This window comes from Capsicum annuum, chromosome 4 (genome assembly GCF_002878395.1).
Source record: "Capsicum annuum cultivar UCD-10X-F1 chromosome 4, UCD10Xv1.1, whole genome shotgun sequence".
Classification (NCBI taxonomy): Eukaryota; Viridiplantae; Streptophyta; class Magnoliopsida; order Solanales; family Solanaceae; genus Capsicum; species Capsicum annuum.
This window is the reverse complement of record NC_061114.1, coordinates 189,209,589-189,224,780: the sequence shown is the minus strand read 5'-3', so window position 1 is coordinate 189,224,780 and position 15,192 is coordinate 189,209,589. Positions and strand designations below refer to the sequence as shown.

At 34.6% G+C, this 15,192-nt stretch overlaps 1 protein-coding gene across 1 annotated transcript; it reads right to left on the bottom strand.

Moving 5' to 3' along the window:
- Positions 1-3,714: 3,714 nt before the first annotated feature.
- Positions 3,715-10,397, bottom strand: LOC107867635 (protein PHLOEM UNLOADING MODULATOR). The gene is made up of 4 exons (XM_016713967.2): positions 9,917-10,397; positions 4,894-5,288; positions 4,470-4,666; positions 3,715-4,381 (listed from the first exon to the last, which is right to left on the bottom strand). Exons 1-4 carry the CDS (start codon positions 10,228-10,230, stop codon positions 3,986-3,988), a joined length of 1,302 nt encoding a protein of 433 aa, XP_016569453.2. The 5' UTR covers positions 10,231-10,397; the 3' UTR covers positions 3,715-3,985.
- Between the last annotated feature and the right edge of the window lie 4,795 nt (positions 10,398-15,192).

The following is a 15,192-nucleotide window of genomic DNA, read 5'->3' as shown; positions in this document are numbered from 1 at the left end:
GTTTTCTCTTGCTTCTTGTTAAGAGTTCTGGGGGGGCCCTTTTCTCAATTATGAGACCCTTATTTATAGTTGTAGGAAAGGAAGAGTCATGATGAATATGCACTTTCTTTGACCAATCAGATTTAAGTGATGTGGCGCCTTTTATGGGCTTTTATTTCATGGGTCGGCTGCATCATTTTGACATGTGGCATGGTCCTATTGGATCCTTTCCTTGACTTAGCATGCCACGTCTTTTGACACGTGACGCTTATTTGGGCCTCCAGAATATGACAATATCTTGGGCTTAGTAAAGTGGGCTCATCATTTGTAGCCCAAATTAATGGACTAGCCCAATAAAAATTGAATTTTATTTAAATTCATACATGTTTGGACTTAATTAATTCAATTATATTAATCCGCAATATATGCAATATTTATTTGGGACTAATATATTATGAATTTAATATATTTCAAATTTCGTACAGATTTAAATTTAATATAATTTCAGCACCCACAATATTAACAAAGCATGTTTCGGGGCTAAGAATCAAGTAAATGTATGGCAAGTTCGAAGCTAAAGATGTTGTATACATACATAAATACACTAGTGACTAGCGTCGTAATATGTCTAGGTTCATTGTGTACATTTTTTTTGTACAAAATATTGCATAGAATAATCTAATAATCCCTCTGTTTTTACTTATCGCTTTTTGACGTGACACACTTATTAAGAAAATAATTATTGATATGATTATTTTATCATACTACTCTGTTAATTGATGTTTAAAGTAATATGTCTTGAAAATCATTTAAATAATAAACAATTAATGCTAAGGGTACAATAGAAAAAATTCTTTTGTCTTTTCTTGATATGCCAAAAATGACAAGTTAAAATAAAAATTTAATTTAAAAAATAGTGTTAAGTAAAAGCGAACGGTGGGAGTACGAAACTTCTTTTATTTGATCGGACAAAAAAATTCTGAATTAGGAGCTCTCATAGGTTCATCTCCGAATTCGACAAAAGATCTTTCTTCCCTTCACAATATTTTCACCAATTAGATAAATAAAAGTTATATAATGTGTCTTGTCAATTAATATTATGTCATTTATAAATAGCATACACCATGACACCATTCTGTGCCACGCTAATTCATTCATCACTAAGACAAATAAAAATAGTATAAGAGTTGATCCTTAGTGTAACCCTATCACAACAGAAAAGTGCTCTGAAGTCTAGTCTCCTCCTAGTATCTTTACCCTGATTTTGGCTCCATTATAAATGTTCACAATTGTCATAATGTAAGCTACATATACACATCTAGCTTCCTAACATCTCAGTAAAACCCCTCTAGTGACTTTGTCATATATTTTTTTCTAGATCAATAAACACTATATGCAAATCCATGTTTCTCTCCATTATCCCTCAACCAATCTTCTTATGAGATGAATGACTTTTGAAATGGAACATCCCATTATGACTTCAAATTATTCTCGATAATAGATGCATCCTTCTCATCATCATCTCCATCACCTACCTCGAAACTTTGATATTTTGGTTTAACAGTATGATAACCATATAGTTGGTACAATTCAACATATCACTCTTGTGGAAGAAAGGGATTATCATACTTCACCTCCATTCTTCGAACATTTTTTACATCTTGATGATAACGTTAAAAAACCTAATCAGCCACTCCATACCCACATTGTCTACACTTATCCAAAATTTCAATGGGATCTCGTCTGGTCAGATTGCCCTCCCCATCTCATGTTACTAATAACCTCATTAACTTGCTCAAACTTTATACTCCTACAATATTCAAAATCTCAACGACGCTCAAAGTGCTCAAAATCATCCAACACAATAATCTTGTCTCCCTCTTTATTCAAGAGTTTATGAAAATATATCTACCATCTTCGTCTAATATGTGTCTCTTTTGCAAACATTTTATCTTCCTCATCATTGATGCACTTTACTTTTTCCTTTTCTCGGGCCCTTCTCTCTGTTGCTAATCGAGCCTATACAACTTATTGCCACTTTTATCCCCTAGTTCGTTATACATTCAACATTCAAACACTTATTTTAATCGACTGTTGTAATCGCCAACTTCTCCACCTTATACCTTTTCCTAATTGCCCTTTTTTTTCTTCTATCGTTTTTCTCCACCAACTCTAAACAATCAGTGTTCTACTTACCCTTGAACTGCTCCATTCTGTCACCAATTCCCTCGATGTCCACCAACGTTACCCCTCAAGATCCAAACATCTCTCTAGCTACCTCCCTAACACAATCAGTTATCCTATCTCACATACTATTTGCATCCCTACATATTAATTATTGAAAATTTTATGGGACTACTCGTTGGGTTCAAGGTGTGTGTGAAGGGAAAATGAAGGAAAATAGTGGAGGAAATTTGAGTCCACACTAAAATAGAAAGGGTGCTCAAATAGGAAAGCTTACTAAATTCTCCCACATTGGTGGGAGAAAGAAGATTTTATGTGTTTATATTGAGAAACACACCTCCACTTGGATAGTGAGGCAGGAACAAGATGGTGCCTCGCGTCATCGTCGTTGCTTGGCTCGAATTTGGCAAATGATCGATCGATGAGATTTAATTTTTTAGACAAATTTTATTTGAAACTTGAAGAAAAAGTGAAATTTAAGTCAAAGAATCCGATAGAAATTTTTTACTCCATGTGCGGGCGCATTTCGGACGCCATGCAAACACATACACAATGCAACTCGAAGGGATGCGATCCTTCGAAGTAAAAGGCACACTGGTTCTCGCAATAGCGTGATCTGCGCACGCTCCTGGGCAACCTGCGGGCGCAGGAAGCTACTGGAATTTAGACAGTGTCACCTGCGGCCGCAGTTCAGGCGCAAGTCCAGCACAGACTGGGCGTAGGTGACGTGATTATATTGAAAAGGTGTCTTTTCCAAAACCAATGCATCCTTTCCGAAGGGATGCATTAAGGCTATAAATACCTGACATATTCCTCAGGCATTAACACGATTTTTGACAACAAAAACACTCTTTTTCTCTACAAAAACTCAGTGTGATCATTAGTCGTTGAGTGAGTTCGACGAATCCAATAATTTGAGATACTGCTATTGTTGGATTGAAAGCCATTTTATCTTGGGAGGAAAATTCCATAACCTCGGGTACAGTGAGGGAAATTATTCCTTAAGAATACTCCGTGAAGTCGGGGGACTTGACTTTAAATTTTTGTTTCATCTTATTTCTGAAATAATAACACACTTCTTGGATAGATCACTTTGATCTTGTGTTGAAGGTGTTCATACTTCAAAGTTGTTCTTGACAAAGCTTTGGTCTTGAACATGGTTTAAGTGTATTGTACATAAAATACAGATTTCTGTTGTACTCGAAAACATTGAAAGATAACACACCTTTTGTTTATGCAATTAACCATACCACCCCTTAATTCTCTCCTTGGCTCTCTTCATCAGCACCCTACACTCTGCAGTAACCAAAAGGATTTTTGAAAGACTATCTTATCGCTAATCGCTTATACCCGTCTGTCCTGATAGTGAGCTCTCTTCGATGTTGCAAACACCATCCCTAGCGTAAGTAGGAATCAACTAGATGCAGTTTGTCAGACTAACGAGTGTAGGACCTAATTAGAGGTGGTTGGCAAAGCGAGTCCATCAAAATTAGACTATAAAAGAGAAGTTTTTACTATATCTCACAGGGGGTCAAAAGCATAAAACGGTCCTCAAGCAAACAAATTTTACAGCATACAATAAAAAGTCAATTTCTCTTCATATCAAGCAGTAAATGAGCAGATACTATCTCACCTTAATAATTGAAAACAAAAAGATAATTTAAAGCCAAAGCATTACAAACAAACAACAAAAACTTCAGCAGAATGCCCATTCTGGCCTAGCCTAATGTTACAAACTTCGCGTCTTGTAATCATCTTACCCATTGTAGAACATTTTCTCACCAATGGTAAATCATTTCGCAGGAGTTGAAAGTTGGCTCTCTCACCCGTCACTGGTCAATGTGAATGCAAGAAGAACCATACTAAGAGTGAAAATAATGGTTCCACCGGAAAAGAGCCACATTGCTTTGCTACTGGAATTTTCCCTAACTTGGTTGCTAACTTCCACCTCCTTTAGGAGTTCTCTTATTGCCTCTATGTCATCGTCCTTTGCTGCTCGCATTAGCCTACCCTGAATCTTCTTGAGCCTATGAAGCCTCGTATCCTTTGACCGATCCTTCATTGGCCAGAAAAGACCTGTCATCTTCCAGAGCATTATGCCCACGTAGATGGCCACGACAACGTCTACACTGTAATGGTGGCGTTCTCGTATTTCTCTTTGAGCACTATGAATCACAAAAATCCAGATGAGTGCTGAGCTATACCCACAATAAGCTTCCTGCATTCGTTTATCAAGTTTAAAGCCAGATGAGATTGATTGGTCGCAGGAATTTAGACATCAATATTTGTTAAAGGAGGACACATACCGTCCACGCCATAGCCGTCAGTACAGCAACAAGCATGTGGCCGCTATATATAAGGTCATTGCAACCCCCTGACGCTTTTTTTAGCAGATGATACCAAGCAGATGATCCCTCAGGAGCTGTAGGCCGAAGGAAATCAATCAAAAAGCTCATTGAACCCCAATCTGGTCGAAACTCAGGATCATATTCCCCAGGATCCGCTGAAAGAAAAAGTGATTATAGAAATCAAAGATCAACAACAGATTAGGTAGTAGAATTCAACCAAGAGCATCAACGAGCTAAAAGAAGATAGCTTTAAGAGCTTTTGCGATTGCTGGGAGCATTTCTTGTTGAGTGGATGTAAAGACCTTTTCAACTTTAGACCAATCTGACTGGCAGTTAGTAAAGAAGAACCGCGTAGGAATCTCAAGACAGAAGAGAGAAATACCATATGCTGTGTCCCAGTTAATAATGTTCCGTATTGCATTTGAATCTGTGGCATATGGTACATAATATTTCTGAGCCCAAGGATGAGGGTGTTCAGGAACAAGAAATCTAGTAGACGCACACCATGGTCGAGCAGATGGTAGAATTGTGGAGATAAAAGTTATGGCTCGAAGGAGTCTTCCGATTCCCATTGTGAACATGTATCTTGCACCAAGCCCAAGACCAGGAGCTTCAACCGATTCAAAGAGTACAGAGAAAGCAAGCATGATAAACAGCATAAGAAAATGATGTAATCCAATTATACGAGCCCTCAATATATCAACCACTGTTTGAGGTAGTTTCTCATTTAATGACAACAGAAACCACTGACCAACATCAGGAAGAGGTGATGCATCACTGTCAAAAATTTGCAAAGAAGAAAACTTGTAAAGGCTATAGATGGTCATTTAGGAATGATAGACTAAATATAATGGAGCAAAGTTACAATTGCTAATTTTGCTTAAGGAAAAAGATACAATTGTTGTTTTTATGTTTGTTATACTATTATTTGTCCTGAGCCGGGGGGTTAGCAGAAACAACCTCTCTACTTCATCTGAGGTAGTGGTATGGACTGCATACACTTTACCCTCCCCAAATCCCACTTTGTTGGGAATACACTAGTTATGTTGTAAAAGATACAAGTGTTATTTTTCTTTTCTGAACAACACAACCCAAACATTGTAAATTGAGACCAAGTTAAATTGAGACCAAGTATGCACCCTCTCTTCTAGAACTTTCAATCTTCTAGAAGGCAGAACAAAGCTGCATGCCATGATCGATAACTTGAGGAAAAGGTTGCTACATAACCACTTCAGCCATTGTGATCGTGTCTGGAGATATCCGTACTACTTGTTGAAAAGTGTAATTTATCCTTGTCCCAAGAAGTCTTTCACCACTTCACAGTAATTACATCGGCTTGTGGAGTCCGGAGCCTAAAAGGCAAGTTTTTTTAGTCAAAATTTCAAAAGGGCACTCCAATACTGAAAAATTCCAAAAGGGACAAGGTAAACACAGGTGTTTACCTTGTTTATTAAAAAGTTAACACCATCAATGCAAATATTAGAATATAAGGTAAAATGGTGAGTTTACCTTATAAGGTGGATTTATTTCAAATGCACTGCATTACAAGGTAAGCTGTGTCCCTTACCTTACAAGGTAAACTGTGTTCCTTACCTTATTAATCCCTTACCTTATTAATTTTCTTTTATATACCACCCATTCATTTCATTCATTTTTTCACTTCACTCTACTATATTAGTTGTGTTTATGTTTGCTCAAAGTTTACTTTATCAAAAAATTTCCACTTTAAGGTATACTACTTTAATCACCTTTTTATTTAACATTTTTCAATACCTAACAAACAAGTATGCAGTATAATATTATTAATCATTTTTGTAGCTTACTAATTTGTCAAATATTGTTGTTATTATTAAGCCTAAACCTACGTAAAGTTAGTATTGTCATGCATGTGTAAAAAGTTTGCCCTTTAGTTGTATACTCAAAACTAATTTTAATCTTCTTTCTGTATAGATATGGAATATCAACACTTTGTGCATCCAAGACCATCACAGTATGACGTATATGCCACACAAAATAAGCATCGGTCTGAGGTTATTTGGAAAGGAACATTAAAAGGAGAAAAGGCATGTTTGGTAGTGCGGCATGATATAATGGTTTTTGGCAACATGTTAGAAATCATCTGTTCTATCCTCGTCTTCTTAATTATTTTAATATTTGTGGTTTTAGAGGTGTTATAGATGTTGGATTCGTTCCCTGCGATTTTTCCATTATTACTGTACTTGTTGAAAGGTGGCGACCAGAAACGTATACCTTTCACCTGAGAACGGGTGAAGCGACTATAACCTTACAAGATATGGAACTCATGTTTACAATGGTCGTAGATGGAACTCCCATTCTTCATCCAGGTGATGCTCAGATGTTGCCTATTAACAGGTAACAAATGTTTGCCGAATTAACAGGATGGATACCCGACCTAGACTTTTTTCAAAGAAATAGAATTTTTTTAATGAGATTAGAGGAATATATGAAAAATTTAAATGAAATAATTGATGAAACTGAGGAGGAAGAGGTGCAACGAAGAGTTAGATTGTACCTTTTTTTGGTTGTGCGGCGGAACAGTATTTCCTGATAAATTTACTCTTATCTTACCCATTTTAAAGTAAGAAATGAATAAGATTCAACAAATTTTTGAGTTATGAAGTTTAACAATTTTTTTGAGTTGATGCAAGAAATGAACCTCTACTCACACTCTTTATATAGTAGCGGGAATTTTAAAGTTGTTACAAGGTATACACGGGATCCTACCTTACAAGGTTAACGACTCCATTTACCTTGTAGCCTTACCCTTTGCAGACACTTACATATAGATAATAGATAAGGTAAACTCACCATTTTACCTTATAAGGTAAACTCACTATTTTACCTTAGATTCTAAGTAACATTTGCACTGACTGCGTTAACTTCTTAATAGAGAAGTACCTTGTCCCTTTTGAAATTTTTCAGTATTGAGGTGCCCTTTTGGAATTTTGACTAAAAAAACTTGCCTTTTAAGCTCCGGACTCTCAGATTGTGCATCAATGATAGACATTTTTCAAAAACAAAAACAGATAAGAAAAACAATGTCAAACTGTTCTAATAAAGTGATAATTGTGATGATGCAAGCCGGAGTTTCCTTTATGTTACTCACCTAGAACTACTTTCAGCATCTTTGTGAAGTTCTGCTATTAATAACCATTGTTGTATCTCAATAGAATCTAGACCATGTATTTCTCTTCTTTTCTTCTGTTGATATAACCAGCCAAAAATGATTCCCCAGCAGAAGCAGGGAAGGTAGACTGTTGATACTTGTTTGATTCTAAAAATCTTGTCAGGGGGCTTTTCTAAAAAATTGTAAATATCCTTGCATCACATATTTAGGCTTAGGCTTCAAGGAATTATTCGAATGCTAGAGGAGCTACCAGGACTCGCAATTATCTTTTACTACAAATAAAAAATTTATATTATTAATCCATTGTATAATGACTAGAACTCGGACTAGATTGGAGAGCCCGACAAGAAAATATAAATAGTTGTAGAAGTGGGCGGAAGATACTTTATTATATACAAGGAAGTCACGAAAATCTCTGCATGCTCAAGCATCCAATCAATTGAAATGAGGGTCAACAAAAACAAGAAACATTGTTGTATCTCACTAGAATCTAGACTAGGTCTCCTTACACAACCACATAGCATTAGCATATATCTAGAATCCAAAGAAATATCACACCTAACCAATCCAAGCTAACCAAGACATGCAACACAGGTTCAGTGATGACTCTAAATACAGCATAACTAGTTCTCCCGTTTTCTACAATGGCGTTATTAGCTATCAGTTTTTATTTAGTTTGATACTGTCTTAGTATAGAAGCTTTGGAAAAATCTCAAAAAAGTCACCTCTTTTAACAAGTCAATCAATCAACTATCTAACAATCCAAACTAGTTGGAGTTGGCTCAATTGTATGACTCCTCCGTCACAATTTAGCTCTATTTGGCCCACTTAAGTATAATTTAAGAAATTTTCTTCTTCAAACGCATCAAGCTCGGGCTTTATAGGTCCGAAATACACCTAAAATACAAAAAGCACACCACATCAAATTTACATAACCAGAATAGCCCTGTGATTTATGAATGCTTGCATATGATCTTGTTCGATAATTTACCGAAAGTGCATATATGATTTGGCTCTCTAATCTCAGTAGACTAAATCCTCTGGCATTCTCCCTTCCCCCTCCAAATTTTCCTTTGTGAATCCCTTTTTCCTGTGCTCCTTGATACATGCCTCCCTTCTCCTGCCCCGTGGTTCCTAACATCTTCATCCCTACCTATTTTCTCTTTGCTTCATTAGTTTCCAAGATCCCTCTCCTCTTCTTCAAAATTTTCAGAGAAGTTCCCATCCTCGATTTCCTAAGCCTTAATGCTTGACCGGTTTTCCTCCACTTCCTCTCTTAGTTCCACGCTCCTATTCTTCTTGAATTTAGACAGAGAATTCCCCAATTCAGAAAAGATAAAAAAAGTCGCCCATTTTCAAATTCTAACAATCTGGTCAGATGGTACAAACTCAAACAACATATGCTTGGTCATTTATTAGGAAGCAACAATGCCCTGACTCCAGTGTTATTTGGATCGCCTTGGGAGTAGAATATGAGGATGTACATAATGTAGTTAATCACAAGAAAGAATTATACACAGAATACCATTATTCACAGGCACAGTACAAAACAAGAGCACAAACTAGTCCACTTAAGATTTTCATTACATTTAAAATCTTAAGATCAAAGGACTACCAGTCTATCATGCCAATGTACTTAAGGCACAATGTTGCTCGAACTCTTCAAAAATGCTGACATGAAGTGTGTCGGATCCTCCAAAAGTAGTGCATTTCTGGAGGATCAGACACGGGTGCATCAACACTTTGGAGAGTTGGAGCAACATAACTTAAGCAAATCAACGTGAATAGAAATGCATCACCCTTTTGCCTTTTTTGTCTGATAAGTAAGACGAATATTGACACTATCAGCTTAATCCCAGTATACAAATCCCAACCTTGTTTTTTTGGCCACATTTATGGATATTAGCAATCTTCAATGAAAAAATTCAAAAACAAATCTATAAGACAATGGACCAAAACCCAAATCAGATCACAATTTGAAATTAAAACAAGAAATAATCATTTCCATTTTTTACAATGCAAACTCAAACGTACAGTAGACCCTTGTGATTCGTCCCTTCCACAGACCCCGCACGTAGCCGGAGCTTTAGTGCAAATTTAAACTCAAAATTACCATTCTAACAGCAAAAGCAACTATTAACAAGCTCAAAAATTCGCCATCCAAATCCAAAACACACAAATTCGCCAAATCTAATCAAAATTATATATTTTATTTTAGAAAAAGGAAACTACTTTAAGAGTGATTAGACATACATACTTGTTCCAATCAAGACCAAGAACAGCGGTAACTGAGCGAACAGAAATGGCTTCAAAAAGAAGAGCAGACAGCAAAAAAAGCATAGCGAAAATAAAGGGTATAGCTGAACGGAGCTCCAATGACCAATGTTTGTAAAATGGGACTCGAATAATAGCAGCAATGGCTAATATGGTCCATAGTGCCGGTTGTAAGCGGTCATGCCAGACCGGAGAAATAAACCGGAGATAGTCTACTCCGATGTAAGCTATTGCTGCAAATCCTAAACCCCCACCACCTCCTCGGCGGGTTTTCAAGATCGCCGGCGACCGCTTCATTTTGATTTCTTTTATTTTTTTGGTTGGTTAGTGAAGTAGTCGAATTTACTGTACTTTCGAATATTTTCTTTTTATTATTTTCACAGTTTATTGGTACAATGACAATGACAAAATAGTTCCATTGGCAATACTTTTTCAAAATTATAATTTATAGTGAGTACCATTATTTTGCCATAAATTAAAAAAAATATTTTTTATTTACTCTCTCCTAGTTTTACTCTATTACTTTACCTCCCTCTAATTTTCACTCCATTACTTTAACTTTCTTTCTATTTTCACTCCATTATAACTTTCTTTTTATTTTCACTCCATTACTTCACTCTCTCAAAAATCTCTCCTATTTTCATTTCATTACTTTATATCTCTCCTATTTTCACTCGATTACTTTACCTCTATCCTATTTTCACCCTATTACTTTATCCTCTTCCTATTTTCACTCCATTACTTCACTTCTTCAAAAAAGATTTTTTACAGTATAGTTTTCAACAACTAAAATCAAAATCAAATCAACTGAACATGAGCTTCAAAAATTCAAGATAAATCATCAATGGTGTTACAGGTATTGAATCAAAAAATTATTTTCGTATATCAGTTTCAACAACTTAAAACAATTTAATAACTTTCTCATTTCAATAGCGAACTTTTATGTGTAATTCTCCGTGATTATAAATTTGAACATTATATGTGAGTGACTCTGACATACGCATCTTCAACCTGATGTAGAACGTGTATTGTTCAAACAGTACTGTACCTGTTATCTTTAGTTAATCTCAATTGATATTTACTATTTTATAGATTTTTTTCTGGTGTTATGGAGTACAACTTTATGGTATGTTTATATTATGTTATTATTAATAGAATTAGGACTAGTGCCACGTTATATTGGGGGTGAAAAAAAATATTTACACTTGTGATTCTCCCTTCTTTCTTCAAGCGTCATCCATTTCTAAATAGTGCCGATCTATTTCATCGAATGAGATGAAAATCCAACTGATAGAGTTATTGCTTGTTTAAACTTGATTTTGATACATTAAATAGTAATAAGTTTTTTTTCGAATTTCATCGAATTGTATAGTCTATTGATTTGTTTGTATATTTGGAATAGTGAAATTGTAGTCTACTGATTTTTATTTGTATATATTATTTGCGTTTGTACATGTTGATTATGTTTGTATATTTATAGTTTTGTTTATATATCTTAATGTGTAAATGTATTTTACCATTTTATCCGTTTATTATAATTTATTTGTATATTTTCTATGAGTTTTTATATTTTAGAAATAAACTGTATATTATGTTAGCATTTGTATAGTTAATTAAAATCATGTTGTATATTTTGATTTCAGTTTTGACTTAATGATTATATATGTAATTAAAATTGTTGCATTTTTAATTTATATTTTTTATAAATTTTTTATGTGAAAAGATTGGTAATGGGAATCATTCCTATTCTTGTGAAGTACTTTCAGAGATGAATATATGAACAATATTATAAAAAATATATCACTGACGCTATGTTCTTGAGCACGAATGCATCCGGTAGAGAAGAGCAAACTCGTATACATAATGACATAGGTTTCATATCTTTGTTTGAAAAATACATATACAGATACCTATTTGTATTAGCAATTACAATTAACTACTTAATTTTATTTGTATTTGCTAAATATATGATCAATACATGCGGTTACCTATATGTATATATTAAATACATATACAGTTTTCTATATGTATTTGTAATTTCTGTTTGAAATAGTACTGAAAAATTGAACAGTACACATATTATACGACAACTGAAAACAAGATAAAATATGCAACATAAAACTAAAGTCAAAATCTCCCATTTAATTCAATATAGTATGAATCTCCAAAATATAATAACATAATATAACTGTTAAATACTATGTCACTACATCATTATCAACGTAGAGATGAATTTTATCAAATTTAAAATGGTTCTTGCTATCCAGGACTGCAAAGGCATGTACATATGGTATCTCGTCCAATTGAAATGCATGACAAAAATATTTTTGTTTTCTTGAGGCAAATAATAAAATGCTTCTCTTTGTCATGTACTGTATAGACGTACTTTGTGACTGGTACAACCTAAAATTTTTTAAAGAAAATTAGTTTAAAAACTCAAATTCAGCTAGACATTAGTATTTTTGGATTCTTCATATGTATTTTTCAGTTCTGCATATGTATTTACAGTTTTACATATGTATTTACAGGTCTTTATATGTATTTTTCAGCTCTTTTCTGTTTGTACAAGTATTTTATGCACAACTATACATATATCTTACAGAATACATGTGAAAATATATTTTTTACTAGAGTCAAATACATATATACATACAAGTTATAATATACAGTAACTACAAATGTATATAAGATAATTAAATGTATTTTGGCATACCGTCATACGTGTACTCTCGAATTCATTCCGTTAAGAGTATTTCTTGAAATACAAATGCCAAAATAAAATATAATTACATTTATTAAATATACAAATACAACTACAACACAACATACAATTACAAATGAAACTACAACATGCAATATACAATTAAGATAAATAGTATAGTTGTTTTATACTGTTTTAAGATATGCATTTGTATTTTTTGTTTAATATGAGTATGGTGTCACGACCCAAAAACGAGGGCCATGATGACACTTGTCGCGGCGTACCTTGACAAGTAAGCTTATCACCCAAACTGATACGAAAAGAGGAAAAGACAGAAATATCCTAAGGTAAGGCTTCTAGAACAAAGCTGAACCATATAAGTAATCATAACAATGTGGAAGGAACTTATTTAAAATACCAATTATCTTGGGCATATTTATATGCTCAAAGCACCAATATGCATCCAGATTTGAACTTAGTTTAAGAACTTTTGTATGAATTCTTAAGTATAATTCAGCTTTTATTCCGTTTTATGCCTAATGGATATAATTAGTACTTTCAGGATCAAAATCATAAAAAATTGTGCATAATTGGATACAAGGAGGATATGGAAATAGTAAAGGAATGCAAGGGACTGAAATTAAGCTGAAAAAGGAAAGTTGGAACGAAGAAATCCTCATTTGAAGACACTCTGCATCGCGATGAGCAACAAAATAGCAATGGTCGAATTTCAGTGAAGGTTTGCGAAATCACTGCATCACAGAGAAGTTTTGTTTATCAGATTTGGTGACCTGAAGGTTTAGCGCGTTGCGGAGGATAATTATTCAAAATTGTCCCAATCCAGTGGCTCACCGCGATAGTGGTGCGTCGCGGTGAGGGTGCATTTTACAATTATTGGGGTGTACTTGAGCTCCACGATTTCTCAAATTTTAATAGAAAATAGCAATAGAAGGCATGGTGCGGCGCGCCAGGTGGATAAATCAAAAATATTTCAACTATTTTGTCCCAGCTATAAAAAAAAAATCTAAGATAATGTGGGGGACTTTTTGTCGAGCAGAGCAGCGGCAGAAAAATAGAAATTTCTCTCTTTTAGGGTTCATAAACATTCTTTTGAATTTCTTTATTTCAAGGGTTGTTTTGGATATGATTTGTTACTTATTTTGGATGGTTAATTCAAACATGAGTAGCTAAACACCCTCTTTCTGGGGTTGAGGCTAAGAACATGAGTACTCTTTAATATTCTTATTCATAGTTTCTTTTTGGATTATCATATGGGTTGTTCTTAATTTCTTGAGCTTACTATTTTAATGATTGGCCACCATTAGAATAAGTTTATATTTCTATGTGAATTCAGGAGGAGAATCATAGGATAGAACGAAGAAATTAGGGAGCAAGGTTCTTATTCTTTTATAAAATAAGGAATTTGAATTAGCATCTAGGATAGGGATATACCTAGAAGCCTTGCTTGGTTTTCTTGCAGGAAGACAACTTCATGAATCTAGAAGATTTGTTGTAACTCTACGGGAGTTGTAGTTACAACATTCAATGGATAGAAGATCTGAGGTCGGGAGACTAAGATTGTGGCATAAACCTTGCGAACTATCAAGACGATAACCAATTAGACTGTGAAAAGAATAGAGAATTGTATGATTGTTCACTATACCTCAACCCTGGAATCGTCATCATTATTGATTACAACCGTTGCTTACTTTGCTTTAGTCATCACTAATTATTTATTATTTAGTAAATTGCATTTTATTTACAGAATCATCTTAATCTTAATACAATTAAACACTTAATACTAAATTGTCTTGAACTAAAGATTGAATAAATTTCTAGTTTATTGATCCTTGAGGAAATATGTGTGCGTAGAGATGCAATAAGTTTTTGGTGCCGTTGCAGGGGATCAAAGGGAATTAGTAAATTGCTTTAATTTTTGGTTTTTGATCATAAGTTTAAGTGTTAACAACTTGATCTTAGCGGCTGAATTTTTGCAGGTTTAGCTGAACATTGGACTGGCTAGAGACAAAGAGTTAGTAGAGCCCTTTGCAGAACCAGAAGTGATTTTTCATCAGAGACGAAGAGATCAATACTACACTCAACAGGGATCAATGGCAAAAATACGTGATCTTATAGCTGCTGATCCAAATGTTGGAAATGTTCCAGCTCCAGCTGTTTCTGTTTAACCAGTCACAAGACCTGTTCGAGTAGTGCCAATTCCACTTACGCACCTTGTGACTAACAGTATCCTAAAGCCTGAACAAGAAGGTCGATGGGAATTGAAACAAAATATGGTGCAATTGTTAAAATCTGTGGGAAAATTTTAGGGACTTTAACACGAGGATCCATAACAGTACTTACGAACCTTCCTGGAGATAAGTGACACATATATTCCTGAATATGTGAGTGTTGATTATGTCAGATTGACACTCTTTCCCTTTTCTCTACTGGGGAAAGCAAAGAGATGGCTACTTGCTGAACCACACCAATCCATCACTACAAGGGAAGAATGTGCTCGAAGGTTCCTCATTCGATTTTTTCCATCTCAAAAAATGGCT

Excerpts from the sequence above, each read along its gene's own strand:
- LOC107867635 (XM_016713967.2), bottom strand. The coding sequence starts at position 10,230 with ATGAAGCGGTCGCCGGCGATCTTGAAAACCCGCCGAGGAGGTGGTGGG. Across the intron at positions 4,667-4,893 it reads TAACTGGGACACAGCATATG|CGGATCCTGGGGAATATGAT; the intron begins GTATTTCTCTCT and ends TTTTTCTTTCAG. Across the intron at positions 4,382-4,469 it reads TGACGGCTATGGCGTGGACG|GAAGCTTATTGTGGGTATAG; the intron begins GTATGTGTCCTC and ends AAACGAATGCAG.